The 26,418-nt window shown below is 38.9% G+C and overlaps 1 protein-coding gene across 2 annotated transcripts in view; it reads right to left on the minus strand.

The window, feature by feature from the left end:
- The window catches only part of GPC6 (glypican 6), an 812,403-nt gene that overhangs the window by 31,109 nt on the left and 754,876 nt on the right, over positions 1-26,418 (minus strand). The window contains exons 5-7 of one of the 2 annotated variants that reach the window (XM_088136457.1): positions 24,648-24,778; positions 21,819-21,962; positions 15,718-15,747 (exon numbers count right to left, since the gene is read on the minus strand). In XM_088136457.1, coding sequence (XP_087992583.1) covers positions 15,718-15,747; positions 21,819-21,962; positions 24,648-24,778 — 305 coding nt within the window. The remainder of the gene's footprint in view (positions 1-15,717; positions 15,748-21,818; positions 21,963-24,647; positions 24,779-26,418) is intronic. The other variant, XM_088136458.1, reaches the window with a different exon arrangement.

The raw sequence follows: 26,418 nt of genomic DNA on the forward strand, positions 1-26,418 counted from the left end.
TGGCTTTTATTTTGCCTCGTTTACTCTCTTGTGCATGAAAATGCAGCTATTTGCATTCAGGATGCGGTGGGGGGGGGTTGTCCAATTAATGCAGAGAGCCCTCAAACACTCCCTCACTGTAACAGACTTGGCATGCCTGGGCATTGCTCAGGATTCCTTTAAACTGTTCATTCTTTTGCATGTGGGAGGTCCATCACAGCAGAAGATGGGAGAAGGACAAATGTGCTAAGGCCCAGTTAGCAAAGAGGAACTAATTGAAACTGGTTGGACTTTCTTCTGATGGAAACACTCTAGACCAGTGTTTCTCAACCTTGGCAACTTGAAGATATGTGGACTTCACCTCCCAGAATTCCCCAGACAGGATGCGATCACTGGTCTAGATTGTACTAGAAACACTGGTCTAGATTATACTAGAATGGCTGAGTCTACAGTCCCAGCTTTGAGATAACTCTGTAATGAAAGGGATTTCCCAGCCTGAAAAGAAGGCTGCATTCCTTTTCATAGGATTAGTTCATAGGATTAGGGATTTGTCTCCCAAAACCAGAGAGATGATTCCAACATCAGAGAAAGTCTGATGCCTCCCAACTCTCCAGAGGCCATGGTAAAGATTGTACAGGGAACATGTCAGGGGAATGCAAAGGACCTTTTTCTAGTCCTCCACTGTCCCCAGTGGGGCTGGGGTAGGGGAAGAAATGCAGGTCAGCCCTTTAAACGAATTCTGATTGCTCACAATAGGAGGGATTGTTTTTGAAAGGAAATACATGTTCTCTTTTCTGCCCTTTGACTCTGCCAGTCTGTACTCACAATTCTTCTTTGGTGATGGAGAATGGATGAAAGATATGGGAAAAATGACTGACTCCTAGATCTCAGGCACAACCTACAAACAGTCAGTTATGGGAAAAATACATGGACATCCAGGCATTAAATCAATCTCAACTGCATTATTCCAAGGTTGTGGAAGCCATAAAAAGCCACTGAAGAGGTAAATGAACTGCATGTAGCTTGGCTGGAGTTCCCAACTGGTTTCTACAGCAGCTTTGCCATTTTATTCTGTTTGACTTCATTTCCTATGGATTAGAGCAGTGTTTGTCAACCTTGGCAAATTTAAGATGGGTGGACTTCGACTCCCAGAATTCCCCAGCCAGCCATGCTGGGTGGGGAATTCTGGGAGTTAAGTCCACCCATCTTAAACTTGCCAAGGTTGACAAACACTGGACTAGACATTTACAGGCTGGATGTCCTGACCATGCACTGTACATGGGCTTAAAGCACTAATTTGAAGACGGTACAAGAGAGAGGCACAACAGAAGGCCCTCACAGAATGATAATTGCATCCATATATTTCTTCTTTATTATGCAGTGTTCTGACTCCAGAACCCCATCCTTCATGCCAAAGTTTCATGCCAAACCTCCAGGAGCAATCTCTCAGCTAGGACTAGTCATCTGAGTGAAACTTCCCATATTATTTGTACTACAAAAATATACATTTCTAAAACCATTTCCCCCCCTGTATAAAATAAAGGTAGACGCATGATGCTAATACATTAAGTCATTTAGACTTTATTATTCTAATATTTAGAATATCAAATATTCTAAAGAATCTTAATTATTCTGAATGACCCTTCCAATGCTGTTTGTGCTCCATAAAATTCAGTTTCTAATATCTTCTTTGTCCTGTGCAAAGTACAGATAGAAAATAATATGTTCCTCCAGTAAAACCTGTATATTTAATTATTGTATTGGGATCACAAATAATGCCAACGTGAAATACAGAAAATAGGGCTATAACAAAAGACATTTTTACTATTAAACTTTTGAATCATCTTGTAAAAGATGCAATCTTTTGCACTGTTTATGTGAATAATATTGGATGGAAAGGTGGTGAGAAGCAGCTGTAATGTCTACAACATTCTGGTTAAATAAGGTTTTAAATTTGGGAAAGGCATCTGTAAAACCAAAATAGCTTCCTCAGCTCTTTTCAAAAACATAAGATTTGATGTTCTGAATGCACGAGATACTGCTTTGAAATGCCAGACTAATAGAATGGGATTTTCCTCCATTTGACCAGATAATACCTTCTCCAAACTAGTCAAATGATGAAATATTGATATTTTAAGAACAGAACTATTTTGCTTCATGGACTGGAACTGAATTAGTAATATAATTTCAGGTTGTTGGGGCTGGAGAAAAGTTCTTAGAAAAACTTAACAATATTGACAATCACCTCTTATCTTGAATCTGTTTAATATTTAGAATGAAACCCCATGACCCAAGGGAGATGTTTTCAGGGTTCTAAGATTAATTTCTTCCCTTTTGGTTTGAGAGAGGGCTCTGGCCCTGGTGTATAAAATTCAGTATTGGAGTCTTCCTCTGGTTTTTCAAAGTTTGCCCCCGTGGTTGCTCATTTCTAACCTGGCACATTTTGCCACTGGACAGCCCCTAAAGCAGGCATGTTTGGGATTGCCAGGACAAGAGGAACTCAGTCCTCCTGTGACAAGGACGTGGCCCAGCTAAAAATCCGAAGCAGGTACCTGCTCTGGACAGGATTTAGAGCAAGCCTTTCACCCAGACATACATGCACTCAGAGACAGGGTTAATGGACAAAAACAGTTAAAGCCTTTTTTATTTCCTGATCAAGGATAAAAGGAGCTTACGATGATAGTCGCTGTTCGTCTGATATGTGCTTTGGCCCCTAGATAGCTGTAGGATTAAAACTACAACTTTTGTGAAAGAGTTGCAACGATTACTCTTGTGAACTCTTGTGAAAGAGTTACAACAATTACAACCACAACTCTTGTAAAAACTGTTTCCCTCGCTCCAGATGTGAGCACATGTGTGTGTGTGTGGTGGTGGTGGTAGTGGGAATAGGGTTGTGGCTTGGAGTCTTCTTTTTCTGTGTGGCTGCTAATAGCTCTCCTAGCATCCACGTCTGCTCCCTGGCTCAGAAAGACAAGCCTGATGGACTTCTACAGTTTTGCTTGCTCAGCCTTAGTAACCCCTATAGCAAATCCTGTTCAAAAAGCAAAGGCCGGATCTCATCTGTCAGGCTTAATATTCTATGCTGAGAGAAGGGCCACTGTGACTTCCTTGCTCTAGCCGGCTGCTGCATAAACAGTAGACTCTTCAGGCACTTTTTAAAGAAATAAAAGTAAAATGCTGAGCCAGCAGCATGCATCCAATAAATCCAAAATCTGCAGAAATGGTAGATTGCAGACCAAAAGCCAGCAGGATTTTTGCTTTTGATACCAAGTGATACTGGCTCCAGAGAACTAGAAAAGAATTTGTGAGAAAGACTGTTGTATTTAAAATTACAGCATGGACTAGATGAAAGAAATACAGGTTACTTTTAGGGCAAATAATATAAGGAATACATGGATGTCTTCCCATATTTTTTTCATCATGTTTCTTAAAATTAATGAAAAGTATTTTAATAAATATTAGAGAAATGCAGGGGTGTCCATAGAGTGTGGTCAAAACAGATAAGATGGTTGCCTGATGATGCAATCAAAGCGTATTTTTTAATGCCTGTCACATGTGCAAAGAAAACCGTGGAGCTTTGATTGCACCAATCTGGTTGCAATCTTGACTTTTCTGACCACACCCTGTGGCTTCCCAATGACAGACTTTTACTCTTGGGAGAAGAAATACTTTCAATTTTTGAAAAGCTAGTGGTCCAAATCATTCTTTGGCAGCTTTCTTGAGCTAGCAGTCCCTTCACGGAAGCTAGGTGTAGACTTGATACCTAATTTTTCAAAGTAGGCTTTCTTTTTTATGAACTACTCTTGTGAGATGCTCTGTAACTGCAAAAATCAATGGTAATATAATATAGCACGAGAACACTCCATTGTGGCTACTGCTCACCTGCCGTGCTGGCCTATGCTCAGAAATGAGGATGAAGCAGCAATACCTCTGTGCTAAAAGTAATCCTTCATAAAAGGAGTCATTCTTATCACTGAGTTTAAAAAAAAAATACCTCCAGCCAAACCAGATGTGTCAGCCCAAATTTATATTCCTGGGTCTCAATTCTTTGTTTTTCCAGCAAACTACAAGAACAAACTGAACAGTTTTCATGTACAAGCCACATGTTATTAAAACCTCAGAAGTTGTGATGTAAAGGAAATATCTATCTCAGTTCTCAAGGTGTTTCCGTATGTTCCCAGCATATTAGCAATCTCCTATCAGAGTGTAGTACAGGACCTTTGGAAGCAAAAATTTAGTTTCAGCCATTTCATCTATGCATCTACATGTGTAATTGATGGTTTTCACTATAGAGATTGATCACATACTAATATCTTGCTTCTGGGCATTTTACCAAATCTCCCTTCTCTTTCAACAATGAAACCGTATGTTTCAATGAATCCATAAGCGCTCAGAAGCCCTACAGGTACAAGTAGAACATAGTTCTACAAACCTAGATATATGCTAACAATTTGGATGCATTTTCCACCCCAATGTACAGTTGATTACAGTTTCAAAATAAGCAAAGAGTGAATGTGGCAGGCACAAAAGTTTGGACACCCTTCCAGATAATTCATTACTACTTTTTTAAAACTGAAAATTGTTAATAAAGCTCAAAAAGGTGATTGACTTATTAAGCCTACAACTAGCCATGTGAAGACAATTCCACAGATGAACAAATCATCTGATCCTGCTAACCTCTTGAATTGTCACAGATCTATCATCTATCTATCTATTATCTATCTATCTATCTATCTATCTATCTATCTATCTATCTATCTATCTATGTGCCGCCCAACTCCCAACGGCTCTGCACTGCTCTAAAACAGCTGTCTGAGCATTTGAAAATGAAGAAATATCATTCTTACAAAGCAGAGGAGAGCTACAAAAAAATCTCTAAACACTTTCTTATTGCAATTTCAAGTGTGAGAACATTGTTAACAAATGGAAGTTAAATGTAACTTTGAAGTCAAGGCAAGATATGAAGGATGAAGAAACTGCTGCTAGAACTATCTGAAAACTGGCCAGAACTACAAAACAAAATCTACAGATCATTGCAAATGACCCCTAAAAGGTATGCAGTATAGCATTGCTAATACAGCAATGATGTACATGGAACAGTTGTCAGAAAGAAATTTTTCTCTGACCTCATCAAAAGTCATTATCTAAAGTATGTAAAACAAAAACTTGTTTTGGGACAAAGTACTTTGACGAAACACAAATTGAAATCTTTGGCCATCACCACTGGTTGGCATTGAAAACAAAGAGCAAAGCATTTGAAGAAAAGGTCACCTTGCCCACTATTAACCATGCAGGTATTATGCTTTGGGGTTGTGTGCCAGCCAATGGCATAGGAAATGTTGTGTGGGAGAAAGGAACGGTGAATTCCACTAAATATCATTGTTTAAAAGTTAATATTCTTCACAGTCAGTGAAGGAATTGAAACTGAAACTAGTTTATGTATTTTAGGAAGACAATAGTCCAGAATATATCTCCAAATCAACCATTAAGTACTTACAAAAAAGAAAGCTGAAGTCTTTGGAATGATCTTCACAGTTTCCAGACTTGAATGTTATTGAAAATCTATGGGGATGTCTCAGGCAGTGTGTTCAGGGAGACTTAAGAATATTTTTGTGCTAGAACAGTTCTGCAAGGAAGAGTGGGAACACATTCCGAAAGCAAGAATAGGAAGACTCTTAGTTAAGTACATGGAATATTTGGAAGCTGTTATTTCTGCCAATGAGGTGTTACAAAGTACTGAATGGAAGGATAACCCAACTATATTCAGTTTTCTTAATGTGAGACTGTTAAAATGCACTTATAGAGTAAGTATGCATTCACATTTGCAGAAAGAAGTTAAGTTAATTTTGTACCGTGTAGAAGTCACGTTAGCTTTGGTTTACCTAGGAGTTCATTGAAGCATATAATTTGATCAGGAAAGCCTAAATTTTTGCATGCAACTGTACATATGGCATTTGATTTTTGTCATGCTTCTCATTGTAGTGTGCGCTCATTATGGTTAATCCTGTTCTTAAGCATGAAAGGAATGGGCAAATCAAATTTGCATCCCTCCTCCACTCTTTAACATATGGAAAAGCAGAAACAGAAAAAGTAGCATCTCAATTTTTGTGTCAAGTCCACAATGTCCAAAACCCAATTCAGAAGCATTCTCATGCAACCAGGCTTGGTTCAGAAAAATACTTCTTTATTATGTGGTACATGTAGCTTGCAAACAGAACATTGCTAAAACTAAAGCCTTGGGTAAACTTCCCTCTATTTATACCCCCTCCCCTTATTGCCTGGCGTCTCAATTCCTCTTCACCTGGTGTTGACCTCTTTCCTTCCTCCCCCTCCTACCGGAGCTCCTTCCTGGCTCTTTGGGCTCCAGCTGCCTTGCTGGCAATCAGGCCAGTCTAAATTGCCCATATATGGTTAAGCACCGTCCCACCACCCTTTACTACTCCTATTACAACCTTTAACTGCAACCCCCCTTAGTTACAATTGGCAGAAACAAATCAATCCAACTCCCATCGAATGCAATACAATGTAAAACAACAATAGTTGGGTGATGCGGGTTCTGACATTTTGACTATCTGAAAAGCACAGAGCTGGATTTTATATGTGCTCAGGTTTCTCATTTCATGAGAGGCATTGAATTTTGTGCTTGACTTTGTATATTTCAGATGGGACTAAACTTGATCTTCCCAAGAGTACAAAAAAGCCAAGAAATTATTCCTGCTCACTGTTCCTATGGCATGATACTGCTAATCTCCACTGACCAAAGTCTTTGATATTCTTCATCAAGAATACATATGGGGAAGGATCCTGCCAGATAGGTTACTGCTTTCCAGATGTAATTTTATAAATGAGAACTTCTCTACTTCTTCATGGCATTCACTGGAAATGTCACCACAGTGACAGGCCCATGTTTTGTCCCTGCAAGCCCTTCATTTATATTCATTCAGAGCATGGATAGGGTCATGCATATATCTCCCTAGAGTTAACTACAGTTAGTTTTTGATTGGTTTTGATTTTTTTCTATATAGCTGTAGATACTTTCTGATTATTTCAGTTTATTTCTATGTCATTTTCAGGCAATCAAGGTACTCAGTCCATTTTAAAGTGAGAATCTGGCCTAAGATGTTTGAGATGCTTGGATGCCAGCCTGGGTTTGCCTTCTAGAGTACAGATGCCAAGCAGCTGTGGCTTTCCTTGTGGGGCTAGTGTAGAACATGCTGATATTGAAAAGGAAGTTTGTTCAGTGAAAAGATAGATTGATTTACCCGAGGTTACCAATTTACTATGGCTGCTAAAAATGACACATCAATCTCAACTCTTATTTTCAGGGAATACATATCTGTGGGACAGGAGACAAAGTTCTTAAAATTAATGTTTAGTAGCACCTAGCTACTTAACTGCATTATTACCTAGTAATAGGTAATAATATCATTATTTAGTAGCACCGAGTAGCTACTTAACTGCTAAATTATATCCATGGAAGAAGAAATGGGTGACAGTGTTTCATTTCATATGTTGCAATTCCCTACTCTCACTCCCCAATAATTATCAAACAGCTCCCCAGTTTAGTAAGAATTTTCATCAGAAGAAATCAGATGCTTTTCTAAATGGTGGCATTTCTAATTTTCCCTAGAATTAAACTTACTTTAACTTCTCTTTCTCTTTCTCTTTTTCCTGGAAGCAATAGATCTCAGAAACATGTACAATAGGCCATAATTTGCACTGGGCCATCTGGATTACAACCCTCTTTCATACCAAGTTACCAACTCAAAGGCCCAAAGTAGTTACTGAGTAGTAGCCAAGGCAGGTGAACTTGCTGGGTAGTCCATGAGGAAGATGGATGGATAGTTCCCCACTCCCAACCTCTGTGCAGTGTAATCTTCCATTAAGCCAATGGGTGTTCAGGTAGGTAATAAACCAGCATCAGTGAAGACACGTGACTTCTAAACAGCATCAGATCATAATTTGCATTGATCAGCAAATTAACCTATTTTGGAGTGGAATATCCCATATTTACCAATACCCTTTCAGGTTCCAATTCTTCTTGATTACTACTTACTTCATAAACTTAGAACCTATTATTCTTCCTTATTTTTATTTGTACTTTCAGAGGGCATCAAATTATCACTTTTGTTTCTTTTATTTTATGTTTTGCAGCTGTAAAGGAGAAGAATAGGTTGCTTTTACCTATTGGTGCAATAACAACAAAGTAAAACAACACTATAACAGTTCTTTTGTTATTCAGCCATATGCTCCCTATCCCAATACAAGAAGCACTGCACCATCACCACCACCACCACCATCATCATCATCACCATCATCAATCATCTTTACAATCATTGTAATAGCTATAAATGAAGAGTGCTCCTTGGCTATTAGACTGTCAGTTTATGCGAATACAATTCCTCTTGTAAACTAGTCTTGGGGACTGGATGGTATATAAATGCACACACCCACACACAAACTCACACCCCTGCTTGGAAATTCTGAGTGAACTTTCCAGGCCATTTTGTGATAGCTCATAGCCTTTTTGGAAACTCATTGTAATATTTCAATTTTGAATGTATTACTTAAACAATGGTTTAAAATAGCTTTTAAATGTATCTCTGCGGGGCTAGACTATGGAAAATGTGAGAAGCCGCAAATAATCCAGATATACATTTTAACACAATCTTTAGCAGAATTTCACACTGGAAGAATCACAACATTCACACAAAATCATAGCAATGTGCTCAGGGGAAAATGTACATGTACACTTCCAAAACTAACAGTAGGCACTTAGAAATGATATCCAAGCCTCCCTTGCTCATTACTACACTAAATAAAAACTAGAAGTGGTATACCATATGTTTTGCAAGCAAAAGTTGTAAATTCAAATTCCAGCAACTCAGTGTAATGAAGGACTTTTGTTTGGTATCTTGGAGAAAATCAGTTGCTTCCTCTGTTTCTGTCTTCTTAGGTTTTCTGTTAAATGTCCAGCCTAATTCCATATTTCTCCCATAAGATGAGACTGCATTTAAGATGATCTTCCTCCTATAGGAAGAGCAGGCAGGAACACAAAGGACCACCTTCCATATTTTGCCCTCCCTACTCTACCCAATAAATGTGTACATGTGATGCACTTGTATGTATGTGTGCATACAAGTAAATATAAATGTATATACCTGCTAGAGGCCACACTCCAAAAGAGGGTAGGACCAGGACAAAAAGTTTTGTAACAAATGATTAAAAGTAATTGCCAGCAAAATAAGGTAGTCCCTTTATAAAATGACTTGATTCTCCATCTGTATATATTAACAAACAAGTAAACAGAGACTTTTCATCCTAGCAGCACCAATGCAAAAACAAAGAAAAACCCTCAAATGGAGATTGGCTACAAAAAAGGGGTAAGTGCATTGAAAAGAAAAAAAGAAAAGAAAAAAGAAAAGAGGATAAGATGAAGATAAGGCAAGGAGCAGATGTAATGTACAGGAAAAATAGCACTGTAAAGAGAGAAAAGCTCTGCTTAGAGAATAGGAAGGATTAAATTTAACCAGCAGGTTGGCTGGTAACAGTTAATTTTATTTTTAAAAAACTCTTAATGCTTTTTTTCAACAGCTATTCTCCATTACTGTAAGATAATCCTCACCACAGTTCTCAGAACATCTTCAAATAAGAATTTACTTCTGTGAATAATGCTTATTCTTCAAAATAATGTTATGTAGACCAATTCCTTCCATTGCCTATTTCTCCTCCCGCGAGAGGAAGCAGAAGAAAATAACCGTACTTATTTCTCCTTCACACTCATCATGGCAATAAATGAACATTGTAGCCCAAAACAAGTGCAGGTTCCTGAACAGGGATTGTCGGCAACTCTAAATGATGATGTATGAAAGAGAGGCAGGGAAATTTGATTTTTCTCAGAGTAGGCTGACCCTATAAAACTGAGCGGAGCAGAAAAATTGGTTTGACTAAGCAAACATGACATGCAAGTCATAAAAGGAGCAGCATTTACAATATGAAACATCAACATGTCTCATTGCTACAAATATATAGTTGAAAGCAGAATGACATTTAAATGACAGCAGTAAACATGTTTTCTTCATTATCTTTTATCTGCCTGTCTTTTTGCCCATTTTACATATACCAATATACTCCTAAGGCCTAGGAATTTCTGTGCCACAATGGACATAGGTAAAATGTTATTTATAGCCTAAAAAGTGCTGACCCTTTTGTAGAATTTTTTAAAAAAATTCTTTTAAAACTAAAGTTTCTGTCCAACATGCTGTGGAGCTTGTAAAAAAAAAAAAAATTGCTGTGGAAGGTCAGTGACCAGTGGCCAGAGGGGGCTTGTTTTTCCACAGTAAATGGCATATAGTAACAGACTGGAGTGGACGTTTTTGCCTGCAATGAAATGAAGTGCAGAAGGTGAAAAGCAAGCACTGCTCGAATTGGTACAAGACAGAAAACTCTACTTTTGACACACTGCAGAAAAACATGGGTGGAAGTTGCCTTCTCTGTGACCTGGGTGTGGGTAGAGCATGTACTTGTACATTTGTGCCCTGGAGAAATGGTCAGTGGTCCTGTACTCACACTGGGGCAAGCTGATGATGTGGATCAGCCCACAGATACCTGGGAAAATTGTAGAGCAGGTAGGAAATCCATGACATGCAATTATCAGAAGGTAGCATGAGTCTGTCAAAAATATGTCACGCCAGACTAATCCTATCTCATTGTTTTATTGGGTATCTTCCCTCACTGATTGTGGGAATGCAGCAGATACAGTATTCCTTAATTTCAGCAGAGTGTTTCACTATCAAGGTAATTAAACATTGGCCATATGACATGACAATTATATGCATATACAGCTGACCTGAAAACCATACTCAAAGAATGCTAATCATGGTTCTTCATTAAATTGGAAATGGCTTTCCAACAGGGTGTCACAAGGATCAGTTCTTCAGCATTTTCATTAATGATATGGATGTTTATCAAGTTCTCCGATGATAGAAGATTTAGGGGGATAGCTAATACCCTTCAAATGATCTTGATAGGCTAGAGAAATACATTTAAATTAACAGAATTGTAAATTTAAATGAGACAAATGCAAAATTATTCACTTAAGAAACAAAAATCAAATCAAATGCACAGCTATAGGGATAGGCTGTGGGATGTTTGGCTTTGTAATAGTACTTGTGAAAAAGATCTTAAAATAATAGGTGATTTCAAACTGAATACGGTCTGACAGTGTGATGTAGCTGCAATGGAGGCAAATGCAAATTTAGGCTGACTCAAGCAAAGTATAATTTCCCAACTATGGGAAGTCATTGGTTATTCTGCTTTGGTCAGACACCACCTCAGTTGCTGTGTCCAGTTTGGGTGCCAAATTTTGAGGAGTCACAGAAACTGGAAGGGCAGGTTCTTAGGGCAACAAAGGTCATCAGAGGGGTAGAAATTAATCCTTCTGAGGAGAGATTGGAGGAGATGGAGATGTTTATCCCTGACAAAAAGTACTGAGGAGAGAGAGTACTCTTTAAATATCTGAAAGGATCTCACATAAAGGTTCTGCTTTCTTGCTCCAGGTAATAATGGATTTAAGTTCCAGAAAGGCAGATTCTGATTGAACCTTGGCAGGATGTCCGTAGGGTATTGTTAGCAAGATGGCAGGTGCAGCTGCCATCTTGACTTTTTTAACCAGATCCTGTGAACCCCTGAAACTTAAGGAAAAAACCCTTCTTAACGGCAAAAGTAATCACCCAGGTGAATGCTAGACTCCTCTTTATTGGATATATTCAAGCCGTTTGTCTGGGACGGTTTAATCTGGTTTCTTCCAATAAGCAAGGAATTGAATGCGATGATTAAATGTTCCCCACCAAAGGGGTGTTTTTAAAGATGCCCCTTGATTTCAATGGCTGAGATGATTAACTGTCATTTAAATCTGTGGGACATAAAAGCCAGTGACTTTGACTATGCTGTATCTCCAAAACATGTAGCCAATGCCTTTTAATCAAAAAGGAAAAGGATATTTTTAATAACACACCTATTCCAGCTCACTTTCATATAAGTCTGTCACTGAAACCAAGTATAGTGAAAAAGGAGCAGTCTGTGCCTTGTCATTTGACTTTGATTAAAACTGTGCTTGTACAAAGTATTGGAAGAAATCTGCTTGATTATATACCACCAAATGTTAATTGTACTGTATAGCTATTTAAAGTTTAATTATTTTTCTGAAGTTAGCAGTTTTAGATCAATTGTTGCCAAATATGCTGATGTATAACGATCATCCAGATATAGAAAAAAATTACCTAGCCATTCTGAATGATTTATTTATGAAGAATTGCCATTTTTTCTGGAGCATGAGCTTCTGCATTTGGTTTTTTTGACAGTTTTCAATGCTTTCAATGCTTATGCATTGGTTTCAATAGGACTCATGTCTGAGTAACAATCCATGCTAATAAAGTCAAACAAACAAACAAATATTATAGGCTGTCCAGGACTCCCATTATGTTTCAAAGTAGATTCCAGAGCTACCTCAACAGCAGATTTAGCCTGGTCCTGCTCTTGAAAAAAGGGAGAATCACAAATTCTACTGGCTGCAAGCTGGACCAGAATTTCCCTGACACATTAAATCATGCTACTTTTTTGATATCTCTTTGGTTCTAATGAAAAGAAGACATGGTGATTGCTGTATGGAAGCACTGTAGAATGTCAACTTTGAAAGACATTGATTTTCTGGCACATTTCAGTCTGCATTCAGACTTGGAACTGAGGTATCTGTTGCCTTGGTGGAATATTTATGCCAGAAAAAGGACAGGATGAATACAACTTGTTAGTTTTCCTGGACTTCACAGTCACTTCTGGCAGTTAACTAATCTTGTGTCAGGAACCTGGACCTCAAGGTTTTGTGCCAAAGTAGCACAGAGTCAACTTATCCACCGTGCCATGCTTTGAGATTCATGTTTGGCAAAGGGTTGTTTTGGGAATGAATGGAGGCACACTGTAGAGCAGTGCTTCCCAAACATTTTCCTTAATTAGGGAAGGAGGGCATGGTGTGAGCAAAAGGGGGAAGGAGGGCACAGTGCATGTGAGCTAGTGAAGGGGGAGCAAAGGGGGGAAGGAGGGTGTGGTGCGTGTGAGCAAGCAAAGGGGGGAAGGAGGGTGCGGCATGTGCAAGTGAGCAAAGGAGGGAAGGAGAGTGTGCTGCATGCGAGCAAGCAAAGGGGGGAAGGAGGGCGCAGTGCATGTGTGCAAGTGAAGGGACAAGGAGGGTGCAGTGCATGCAAGGGAGCAAAGGAGGGGAGGGCATGGTGCATGTGTGCAAGCGAAGGGGGGAAGGAGGGCGCAGTGCATGTGAGCGAGTGAAGGAGAGGAGGGCGCAGTGCCTGTGAGCGAGTGAAGGGGGAAAGAGGATGCGCTGCATAGGAGTGCAGAAATGCCAGAGTGGGTGGGGAGACTTACCTGAGTGACTTGTGACCTCCCCTGCCAGCTTCCCCATTGACTTTGCTTGTGGGAAGCTGGCAGGGAAGGTTTCAAATGGTGATCACATGACCATGGGACGCTGTAACTGGTCATAAGTGTGAGCTGGTTGCCAAGTGCCTGAATTTTGTTCATGCTACCGCAGGGGTGCTGCAATGGCCGAACATCGAGGACTGGTTGTAAGTCCCTTCCTTCAGCACCGTCGTAATTTCGAACAGTTGCTGAATGAATGGTCATAATTCAAGGACTACCTGTGTTATACAAACAATATCACTGACTGATCTTTATGTCATTTCAACAAATTACCACTGGTAATTTCATTGATTTTCATCTTAATAGGAATACTTTGGGGGATTTTCGAATATATTTTAGTACACCTGGCAATATTTAAGTTAATTTAAATGTCCCTGTTGTGAATGGGCTTGTCTGTCATTACCCAAAGAAAAACCACTTTTACCCAGTAAATTTTGGGTAATTTACCCAGGTTTGGGAAGAACTGCTCTAGAGGCCTAGCAGCTGACTTTTTAATTTTGATTTCCCCACTCTTCTTGTTGGTGCAGTGTGTGTTCATTAGCAGGCCTGTAGCAGCAGCCAGTGCATTGTGGAGCTGAGCCAGGCTGCTTGTACTTTGTGTGGGAGAACCAGTCAGCCTGGTTGTGCAACGCTGGTGCTGCTTGGGGAATGGTGGTTATGTTTTTCTGACTTGGCTATTGCAGTGAAGCCTCTTTGGAGCAGGAAAGGGCACATACATTCTAAAGGAAAATAATGCAATATGTGTAACTATTGCTTTTTTGTTGTTCGGAATAGGTTGCTTTTGCTAAGGCACGAATTTGGGGACCTTACAGAATCTTGCATCTTTCCACATCAAGTCATTCTCCACCTCCAAATCTAAATTCGGAGACTTAAAACCTGACTTTAAATAAGCTTTGTGGCAATTACAGTACATGTACCATTCAGTACATTCCATTATTAAATACCAGAATCTGGAAACACTGGATGTGCTAATGCTTACTTTAAAATACTGGGCCATAGATACTTCATGCTAGAAAGCACCCCAAGTGATTTTGCAGCTGGAAAAAGCATATATGCAGCCTATTCACCTTGTTTTTATCTAGAATACCAAGATATCCCAGGTGACATCTGGTAGAAAAGATACTTAGAATTCAAGAATCTTGAAGTCAGGAATTTGTTTTCAGTTCAAGAAACTCAAGTCATATTCACACATTTGGATCTGGAATAATTTTGTTTCTATATTCACAAGTACTAGGAGTCAGATATCCTTGGAAGTGTCCTTCAACCCAATATCTGCAAAAATATTTATTTCACTCCTAAACAGCCTGCTGGACCCATCAAATTCTGCCCAACCTCAACATCCTGTTTCTTTTTAAAAAACTTTTTATTGAGGAATTTTACAATACTAAAAGATAATACAAACTAAAGCCAGAAATAAAGAAACGAATAGAAAAGAGATGAAATACAGAGTCCTGTTTCTGACAGAGGCCAATCAAATACTTCCAGGAAGCCTTAAAAATCATCCAAGCACTGTTTCATGTTTCTTCTTTTCTTTTTGCCTACATCTGTGTCTTCACAACTGTGTGCTGGGAAAGTACTAATGTTCTGTGCCTCAACTGCTGCTGTAATGTGAGAAATTAATTGTGCACACTAAATAACAAAAGGATCCTGAAGGAATTCACCCATCAGGGAGGCTGCCTGTTGTATCTTCTTATGATTTGGGTCCCTTACTTGGTCCTTTTAACAAGGGGCAAAGAGGCTATTTCTTAGATTTCTCTCCCATCTTTCCTCTGAAGTTTGAAGTGATGAGCATGGAGTCTCCCTTGATTTTATATCAACCAATCAAATCTGTGAGGTTGGTCAGGCTGAGAAAGGGACCCAGCGTTGCCAAGGGAGATTCCATAGTTAAGGGGACAAGACTTAAATCAAAGTCTCCCTGATCTTTGTCCAACAGCTCAACAATTATGCTACCCTGACTTAGAAATAATAATAATAATAATAATAATAATAATAATAGTAGTAGTAGTAGTAGTAGTAGTAGTAGTAGTAGTATTTATATGCCACCCAACTCCCAGCAACTCTAAGAAAAGACAGTGATTAGAATCTGCATGGCTCAATCTAAGTATTAGTTTGCAGAAGCAAACTAGAAATCAGATTATTTTGCAGGAAGAAAAAAAAGGATTGCTATGTAGGTGATACTAGATGTCATTTGTCAGCAAAATCAGCAATAAGTTAATGGATATGAAAATCAAGAATAAGAATACCAGAGCTTACACCATGTTGCATTGTCCTCCAGATAGTCCTCTAGGAAGCAGGAGAGAAAAGAAAAAACAAAAAGGGAAAAAAATCAAGACAAAGTGTTAGGTTATAGGAAGCAGAGAGCTGCAAAGAGGATAATGTATCAGTATCAGCAAACTACAGCGAATGGGGTTTATTTAATTATGCATGCTGTGACTGACAATATAGACATATCCAATCAGCCTTAAGCCACTTCTGTACCTCTCTGAACTCTTAAAAATATTTCAAGTGCATGTTTTACTTTCTTTCCCTAGCTACGTTTTCAAGAACTATTGAATACAAAGCTTCTTTATCATGTGATAATTGTAGGCATTGGTAACCACATCATTCATTGCTCTTACTTTGTTCAACAGGTCTGATCCTAATGGATTTATCCAAGACTTTTCTGCCACATTTAGGCATCAAGGAAAGACCAACAGTTTCTCTGAACATTTTGTCTCACACAGTTATTTTATATACCACACGTAACTTAGGAGTCTTTTACGTGACATTCTGATGGTAAAGACATTTCTCAGTTGATTTTAAATACTCCATACAACTTTGTATTGGAATGTACTATGATGAATCAATAAAAAACCAACTTGACAGTATATCATAAAGATCTCAAAGACAGATTCCTTCTAAAGCCCTTGTGTTTATTCCAGTACTATTCTGTTTCAGTCAATAGATAGTTTTCTTCATTTTCATTTTCTTCAGGTTCAAATCAAACTCAAAATAAAAATGAGTAAATAATAAAAATAAAACTATTACTGGTTGAAGCCTGTTTAGATTGTCGTATATTGTTATATATAAGTAAATTATGACTTGTTAATCACATAATTGTTTTTATCCAATTAAATTCTATATTGTCTATTTCATTTATATCCCATCTTCTATTATGGAACAGAAGATGATGTACATGGCATTTTCACATAGCCTCCCATCCATGCATTGACCATACCTTTCCTACTCAATTTCATCAAAATAGCTGTATCTCATGTTCTTCAGATCATGCTTTGCTTTACTTTACACTTGGCTGATACCAGTTGGACTGGGAGTCTCATAAAATTCATCTTGCTCTAGATCTGGTCTATTTATGTTGTCAAGGTGCTGGGAATGGTGTCTTTTGGGAATTTGAAAGCTGGCATTTGTGGCTTTTTGAACTCTTACAACCCCACAGGAAATGTCTTATTAGAATCATATGACTGAAGTCTGACTTAACCAACCAAATGAAACATTTATATGCAGAAATCAAATTCCTCTTTACCGCAATATGCTTTGGACAACACCAAGAAAGGGCAAACTTTTCTACGTATCCTGGTAGTGGATTCTAGATGGCCGCTGTAGGCTAAAGGATACTGGGCTAGATGTATCTCAGTCTGTTCTAGCAAAACAGACCTTAAGCTTTTTTCAAATTCAGATTGATATTTTTCCTCAGACAGTTGTCAACTCTTCAGGTGGACCATATAAATACTAGTCTATTCTGACCTGCAGTAATCCTTCTTGTTCTTACAAACTAAAAAGAGAGAGACACAAGAGACTGAACTTGAGTTATTATACATACATTAAAGACCATGTCATCCATCTGTCTTTTTTGCTCATGTCTTGGTGCATGTGAGGGCTAGGATCTTGTCTCCTTGTGTCACCTCCAGTGTTACACAGGGCCTCTAGGGGAACTATGCCTTGTCATAATGGAGAATAGTCATAAATCAAGGTATATGAATCCACTCATTTGAATATGTTTGGGGGAAGGGTGGGGCCAACAACAATGTCCTTGATCGCCTCTCCCTGTGTCATTTCCATAAGTACTAACTTTACAAGGTTACACTATGAGCAAGTACAAAGCAGGGCATTCAAAGGCAGGATAAAAAGATTATCAGAGTGATATGAAGAAAGAAGAAAAGTAAGAACAAGAAGGCCGGATGTTATATCTGTCTATCTATGCAGGAAAAGCCATCTTCAGTTTTCCTGCCTTTGTGTTAGTGTGTGTATGTACCTTTGAGTCAGTCTTGACTCTTACTTGACTAATCCCTGCAGTTTTCTTGGCAAGACTTTCAAAAGTGACATGCCCTTGCCTCCTTCCTAGGGCTGAGAGAGAGGGACTGGCCCAAGGTCATCTATCTGGCTTTGTGCCTAAGGCAGGACTTGAACTCATGGTCTCCCAGTTTCTAGATTGGTACCCTAACCACTACACCAAACTGGTTCTCTTTCCTGCCCTTAGCTACATTATTGCCCGTTGTTGTGCCTATAATTTCCTTTCCAATACATTTCTTATAGACTGCTTTCTACCAGGTTTTTGGGGGAGGCTCTGAATTCCAAGATTTATAAACTGGTAAATTGCCTGGTGGTTTGACTAACAGAGAATGTGCAGCCCAACTACTGACAAAGGCAAGGGGCCTTTTTTACAACTATCTTTACAGCAGTTGCCTTTATTCTCCATTTATTTCATGATCCAATTTAAAGCATTTTAAAGCCTGGGGAGAGTAGGGAGAACTGTCTCCATTTATGTCTCCCCAGCCACTGAAACAGATAGATCTTATTTGTGCTTTATCTCCGTTCCTGGTCAGGTTGTTGATATGTCTCCTCAGAAGGAAGTATCAGGGAAGTTTACTCACAGGCAAGTGATATTTTTTTCTTACGTGACCTCCACAATCTGAAAATCTCTGTCTGAGGTGGTCAGCTAAATAACTTTCCTTTATAATTTTTAGTATGATTTCAAACACTCATGACTGATAGCAGTTCCCTCAACCTGGTGCCCTCTAAAAATGTTGGACCAAAACTCCCAAAACATACCAAGTCAACATGAAATGGTACCAGGCTGAAAAATGCTAAAGATGCTGATTTGTGGAATAGGATTTCATAAGTATTATTCCTACTATGTCATTTTTATCTCTGTGCATGTATTGATTTCTTTATTTGTGTTTTTTATTACTGGTTTCCATTGATTTATTATGTCTTTACTTGTCTCTTTGAAGATATTTTATTTGCACAGAAAAATGATCAATAGATTCATAAGTAAACATGAACAGCAAGCTTTAGCTTGCTCCTCATATTCTATCCCAAAGAATAAATGGAAAAATGCAGCTAATTGGGAAGACCATTCACTTGCCTGCTGGTTCTGTAGAAACCAGAAAAATGAATCTGGTAGTGTCAGATAAAGATAAATGTCCCCCCTAAAATTTAATGGGATTGCATGGAACAAATGGTCTTACAGTGAGATTTGCTGGAGGTTGAGGATCCAAGGGTCAGTCTCTACAACTGCTGCAGAACTGAGTTGCTCTAAAAGGTTTCTTCCCCTCTCTCTCCCCCGTCAGCTCCCAATATCAAATGCTGGTAAATGGCCCAGCTCTGCACAGTTACTCCTTTTCATACTGTTGGCCCACCATAGGAATGTATGATGGTTCAGCTGACTCTAGTTGGCTAAAATATCCAAAGAATGTACTGAAGTTAGTCTATTCAAGTTTTCAATTTTGTAAAATGCATTTGAAAAAAATGTCCCCTTGCTGCAGAACAATTTAAAGGCATTTTAGCAAATGCCCCATGTAGAGACCTGAAAGGTCCAAATTCTGTTTTATAGCTTAGTTTTGACTCTAGCAAGGTCAGATGGTATATTAGGAATGTATCTTTATACTGCTGTGCTAAAGGCGTATTTTGATTTTCATTGCTTTTCCCAAAAGTTTTTTTTAATTCAATGCTGCTAAAATCAAGTTGTTTACTAGATTTGCTCTCCATCATTCTGGAGAGAAGGAGCTGAACCAGTGGGTTGAAACTACAAGGAAGCAGATATAGGGTAGATATTGGGATAAATTTTCTGATGGTAATTGCTATCAACCAGTGAAAGAAGGAAGAGGCTGTCTCATAAAGTGGAATGTTTCTTCTTCAATAAAAATCTTCCGACAGAGGCTGGGTAGGCACCTGTCCAAAATGTTATATAAAATTCTGCACTGAGCATGGTTGGACCAGATGACCTCTGAGATGTCTTCTGACCCTCTGATACTATGGTTGTATGATTAGTATAACACGTGGTGGTCCTGGGATGAGCTAGCACTCCCTCTGCATAAACATGAAGGCAATGCTTACTGTCACATGTGCTTAAAATGCACTTCTGTAACTATTTCCTGAGTATGCAACTCTGAGAAAACACCTGACACAGATTCCCTGCTAGATAGCATGGTAAGATTCCTTGCCATCTTTATTTTCCTTCAAATAGAGGATTCCAAAAATTAGTACAAAAGAGAATTATTTTTGAAATTGACCCAATAATGGCTAGCTGCTTGTGTTTGAGCTTGAAAAGCTAAAGAATAAGTTTCTATGAAAAAAGGGCATATTTTGCCTTTATATAGCATATATGGCAAAGACTTCTTGCTTGCAATGTGGAATGTTGCAGAAAATGTTCATGCAAAAATTAGACAGCTATTTACAGTATTTAGGATATTTGAATTCTTGATTTTCTGTACAGACCTATGCAGGCTCCTTTCAATACGAGGATACACACACAAATACACACACACACACACACACACACAGAGCTAATATTAATGAATGTACAAACTAAAGGTATTGGCAAAATAAGTGCTGTTTGCTTTTTTTAGTGATAACTAAGGTATATGTGGTTTCTAAATGTTTGTAGTAAGTGGGTATTTACAATGGATTATTTTATAACCTGTGCATCCAAATGCAAATATTTTTAAAAGGGGAAATAGAAATAGATACACTTTTAAAATAAAATCTGAAGTTGGATTAATAACATACATCATTTTTTTAATATTTTGAATTTTAAAAAGTTAATTTAGAACAATTTTCAGTAGAAATACTGACTAGTATTCTTCTTGAGAATGCCAACAAAAAAAAAAGGGGGGAGGATTTTTGTCTAAGGGGGAGAAAAAAGAATAAACCACAGTTGAAGACAGATTGCCAAAACACCATTGCATACATTTAGTATAGTTCTAAAACAAGGTTTTTTGTCTTGACTTGTATGAAACGTGAATTCCTTAATTAAACTTTAGCAGAGAAAGATGCATTATGCATATGGACACTTAACAACAATAAGTGCTTATTTAATGATGAGCAGAGCTGTAAAAATGAGTGTATTGTAAAGTTAATTGGGAGCTGAAGTGATTGCACTTTAATGTGACAAGCAGGGATTACTTATTTCAGTAGCTGGTACGTGCAATTTTCTCACAGAAGGAAAAAAATTGTCAGATTGCTCTTCTTGCATTTTGTCTTAAGAGTACCATATAATGTATAGCAAATGCATGTCTTGCAGCCATAATGCTTTAAGTCTCCACCTGCCCCAGGTGGCCTTTTGGCCTCTGAATGATCCTCAGTTCATACAAAGGCCAGAAGGAGGGATGAAGAAGACACCTGATGTGGATTTTGTGGAAGGGATTTGGGAGAGTTGCCCCAAGGGTTATCCAAAGGCTCTGAAGCAAGGTCAGAGCTCCTTACGACTCTCCTGCTGATTTGTGCATGATGGTGAAAAAGAAATACACGGGTCTGAAAATTGCATGCAAAATGAGTATCTGTGTAAAGAAGAAAAATCCAGAACTGACATCAAAAACATTTGCATTTAGAGTTTGCATGAAGAAAACGTACTAAACAAATTCGTGTAAGAGGAATAGAATTGAAATAGATTTCTCAGGGAATCTGTATTAACAGATGTATGTGTTATGAGAATTTGCATGCAGAGGCTCTCTATATTAGGAAGAGCTGGAGCTACTTTTGTAACCTACGGAACCTACGGAAACTGAGCCCTTTATTCTGTGGCTCTTCATCAGGAGCCAGTGGTTGTAAAAGAAGAGAAGAGAAAAGCTTGTTTCTCCAAGGGAAATGCTTAAAGGGCCATGTGAGAGACTCTTAAGCTGTTCTACTAGTTTGCAGAAAAATACCTGTGTGACTTGCATATTGTTTCTTTTCTTGTATACCAATACATGGTCTCAATCTACGGCTGCTTGTTTTGAGTGGAAAACAGTTGCCTGTTATAGTGTCATGCCTTTCTTTTGGCAGCTTCGCATAATCAGTGGGAGGCTCAACTTTCAAAAGAAAAGTCCTTCAACTTTAACAAGACAGAAGCTACATGATCACAGAGCATTACTTACCAGCCTGTCCAAGCTGGTGCCGGCAGCAGTCGTTGGTCTTTCTTCCGGGTTATAAGGTCGAAAGCGGGTGTTGAAATTTTCAGGAATGGATCGGGATGATCTTAAGCCTGGAGCTGGTTTAGGCTGTCCACAACCTTGAAAAACCTGCAAGAACCTACATGTTCAGCTGCACACAAAAGGCTCACTGAAGATACTGTAAGAATCTAACACACCTGACTGGATAGAAACTTAGCCTAAGTTCCACACCTTGAAAAGTCTACTTGAATCAGCAGACTTTTTACTTGCTATGCAAAACTTCAGTGGATTTTTTTTGTTAAAGGCCATCAGCCAACCGGTATAGTTTCAAAAATTTCAGTTAGCATTATCCAAATCTGAACTGTAAGCTCCTATCTGCTGTATCAGACAAGACTTGATTCATGAATGCCATATTTGAATGGTTCTGGTTTGGTTTTCAGTCCGTATAGGCTGAACAATGCCCTTGCATTTTGCCAGTTCTTTTCAGCATCAAGTATCTGAGCATGGACTGCCTGAAGGACTACGTAGCAATCTCCTGAAATGCTTAAACTTTGTTCTTTCAAGGCTGTGCATTTCTTGCCATCCTCACTATTCAGCAGATTTCTTCTGGAACTTCACAACTGCCCCATCTTCCATGAAAATGCAATCTTTTTTAGCACCAACTGCCTACTTCATAACCCATTTTATTTATTTATTTATTTAGTAAACTTGTCCCCGCCCATCTTCCCACAATTTTAGAATACTGTATATGAATACATTTCTCTGACAAGCTTAGTGGTTGAGGCCTTTTTTTTTTTAATGAATGTGCTCTGCTTTCTAAACAGAATTGAACTGAACTAAGAGCTATTTGAACAGAACCAGACAAGTTGCCATTGGTATAACCCCTACTGATATTTGGTCAAAAAGGTATTTACATCAATAATGGAAAAAAATAATAATAATATATGTCCTGAGAGTCACCAGACTAAGGAATACCAAATAGGGACTATAACAGGCTTAAGATTGAATAGGTCAGTGGAAAAATCTTCCTGTACTCCAATGTGTTGCAAATAAATATTGATCAATATACCGTTAATAGAAGGAAGTACATTTGGTAGATTATTAATGGATCAGAAGGATTATGATTTATCATAAAACCTCAGTATAGCTTATGTTACAGTTAGGTGAGTCTAGGAGAGTTAACCTAATTGATACTACTCATTGTTGCATCAGAGACTCTATCAAAACGTCACAAGCTGGAGTTAGATATACTGAGATCAGGTAGGGCTGGAGGTATGTGGATCTAGATGAATAAGGCAGGGTGAAGCTGGATCAGGGTGATCTGGCAAGAAAATGATGTTTTCCTCAGGAAAACACAATCAAACCCCTCTGCAAACATTCTGTGTCTCATAGAGGGGGAGCCTGAGGGAGGTCAGTGACCTGCATGGCTCCAGTTGAGCTCCTTCCTATATGCCTGAAGGACTCTGGCCTCTGTAGCCATTTATACTTTTATTGCCAGGTAAAAACTTTTCTTCTTCTAAAAAGAGAGCCAGTTGGGTGTAGTGGTTAAGGCACCAGGCTAAAAACCAAGAGATTGTGAGTTCTAGTCCTGCCTTAGGCACAAAGCCAGCTGGGTGACATTGGGCCAGTCCCTTTCTCTCAGCCCTAAGAAGAAGAAGGCAATGGCAAACCACTTCCAAAAAACCTTGTCAAGAACACTGCAGGGACTAGTCCACACAGTTGCCAGGAGCCAAAAACTGACTCAAAGGTACAAAAAACAAAGAAAAGCTTGTCTAGCATCCCTTCCCTTTGCTTCCATTGACCATTCTGTCCAAGTCTTGGCATTGTGTTTCAGGAAAGATACTGACAAACTGGCGTGTGTTCAGAGGAGAACAATCAAATTGATAAGGGCCAGATAGCTAAAGAAACAAAATGCAAAGAACAGTTGGAAATGTTGGGTATATTTACTCTGGAGAAGAGAAGACTGTGGGGAGACCTGACAGCTATTTTCAAGTATCTGCAGGGGTCTCATGTAGAAGATAGGGTAGACTTATTCACTGTTGTTCCACAAGGCAATGGACAAAATAATAGGTTTAAATTACAAGGAAGGAGATTTTGATTTGACAAAATCCTAATTTGCTAAGGTTAAGAACTGTTTAACAAGGGAATAGACTTCCTTGAAAGCTCTCCTTTGGGGTATTTAGACAACAGTTGGATAACCATCTGTTGAGGACGCTTTAGTAGTGGATTCCTGGACTGGGATGGTAGTTGGGCTATATAATGACAATACGGGTAGTCCTCAACTTATGACCACAATTGGGCCTGGAATTTCTGTCGCTAAGCAATGTAGTTGTTAAGTGAGTCATGCCCAATTTTATGACCTTTTTTGCCATGGTCGTTAAGTGAATCATGTGGTCATTAAGCAAATCTGGCTTCCCCCATTGACTTGGCTTGTCAGAAGCCAACTGGGAAGGTCACAAATGGCGATCATGTGACCCCAGGACATTGTAATTGTCATAAATACATGCTGTTGCCAAGTGCCTGAATTTTGATCATGTGACTGCAGGGATGCTGAGACGGTTGTAAGTGCAAGGATCAGTCGTAAGTCACTTTTTTCAGCACCATCACAACATTGAATGGTTATTAAACGAATGATTGTAAGTCAAGGACTACTGGTATTCCTTTCAAATCTTACACTCTATGATTCTGTGAAAATGACTATTGTCCTAGAAATGTACATACATGGCTTTCAATTTTCAAGAAAAAGGAAAATTAATACAATATAGCATTCTGGTTTGCCATCTACTCCAAACATTTAATAGCAAAAATTGATACCTTTCCAGTCACATGCACACTGTTTTCTTGCATGTTCATAATGGCTTCAGAAATTTTGACATCAATAGGATCCATAACTGATTCAATGTTGAATGGTCCCTCTAGTCTGTCTGCTACCAAAAGCATGGCATCTATTAAAGAACAAAGGAGTCAGTCATTAGATAATCAGTAACTAAGGAACCTCATATGTTATCTGCAGTTATCTCAGGACAAAATAATGAAAACAAGCTAGTCTCTTATTTGCTGTGCAGAATTCACAGGATGCTTGAATACGCAATGAGACAGAGAATAAAGCAGATTTTAAGAGGTCCTCATAGTGCAGTCTTGGGCCTAAAGGTTTGCATTGCTTTAACCATGTTTCAGGGTGTCTCATCCTAGAATGTATTGCAGATGTATCTGGATGACTTTGAAGGCATGCTTTTCAGTTGAATGCCTACTTTCAAAATACAAGTATGGCATGATTGTCTACAGTGCAGGCTGTCAGTCTGCATAGCATGCTTGTGTAGGTGTGTTGTGTGTATAGTCTGGAAATCTTAAGGTCAGATGGCCCATGGCAGTGGGAGAAGCCCATGGACGCTCTCTTCAGCAGCCAGCTGGGTCTCCTTGCCTGCTGTGCCCTGCCCTATGGGGTCTCCCTTCCCACTTCTCTTCTGAGTTGCAACTGTTGTGATCATGTTGAGGAACAGGAGAGTTCATTTCTTAGGCAATTATCTCTCCCCCCGCCCCACCCCACATGCTTTGTTAGGATCACTTGGGAGAGAAATGGGAATAAATTCTCTTTTCCCACCCAATAACTGTACCTACAAGATGAATGTTTCTCCATTGCTAACAGGACAACTGATTCTGACAAACAGCCATTTTGATCAGAAGGGCCGTGGGTGGGGATAGGTGCCTGGTTATAGGCTGATAAGAAAAGCTTTTTCCCCCAGTAATCAATCTTTTGTGTGTGGGTAATCCCAAAGTTACATTACTTTGTACACTATAACCCCTCAACCGAAATAGGTTGCTCATCCCTGATATATAGGAAAGGTTCACCTAAGTAATAAGAAGCAGGCTGAAGGTTTTCTCCCCCAAAGCCATCTGCTGTCATCCGTACAGAAGGAAAAAAGACAACAGAGAGTTGACAAACTGAATTCATTAAGGATGCCATATTCTACCTTTTCATGTAGCAGAGACAAAAGACTTTTGTCATGACACCTGAAACAGATAATTTGCTAAATAATTCATTCATAGATTTATCCATCATACAAATGAAAGCTGATAGAAATGAAGCCTTGGTATATAGTCTAGAGTTTTGCACAAGACACTGAAAACTTTGACTTGACATAGCAGGATCTTGTAATTAAAGCAGCTGTTCCCTCTGACCCCAAGGACTCCATCTCCTTGCAATACAAAATGGGATAAATATTGGATTCTTGCCATGATGTACCGGTACAAGCCAAATTTGATGCTTTGTGCTTTTTACAAAGTGCAGCTTGATGTCACCTGCTGGAAGATACATTTTATGGTACCACTGGGGTTACATAAGCTCATTTGTCTAATTACACAACACTGTACTCTGGGTGTTACATAATGCACAATAATAAAAGGATGATGATGTATACATACTACCCTTGTTATAGTATACCTTTGACAATCTGAACCACTGCCAGCTTATCCATCACCTTACTTTGTATTCTAGCCTTAATGCATATTTAAACAGTGTTCCTTTTCCCCAGCGTAGAATTCTTTTACCCCCTGGACCAGACTGAATGATAAGTTCTGTGTCAAA

The sequence above is a fragment of the Python bivittatus genome, unplaced genomic scaffold (assembly GCF_059951505.1).
Source record: "Python bivittatus isolate LINGU-HERP-01145 unplaced genomic scaffold, Pbiv_v1 ctg000060_np1212, whole genome shotgun sequence".
Taxonomy (NCBI): Eukaryota; Metazoa; Chordata; class Lepidosauria; order Squamata; family Pythonidae; genus Python; species Python bivittatus.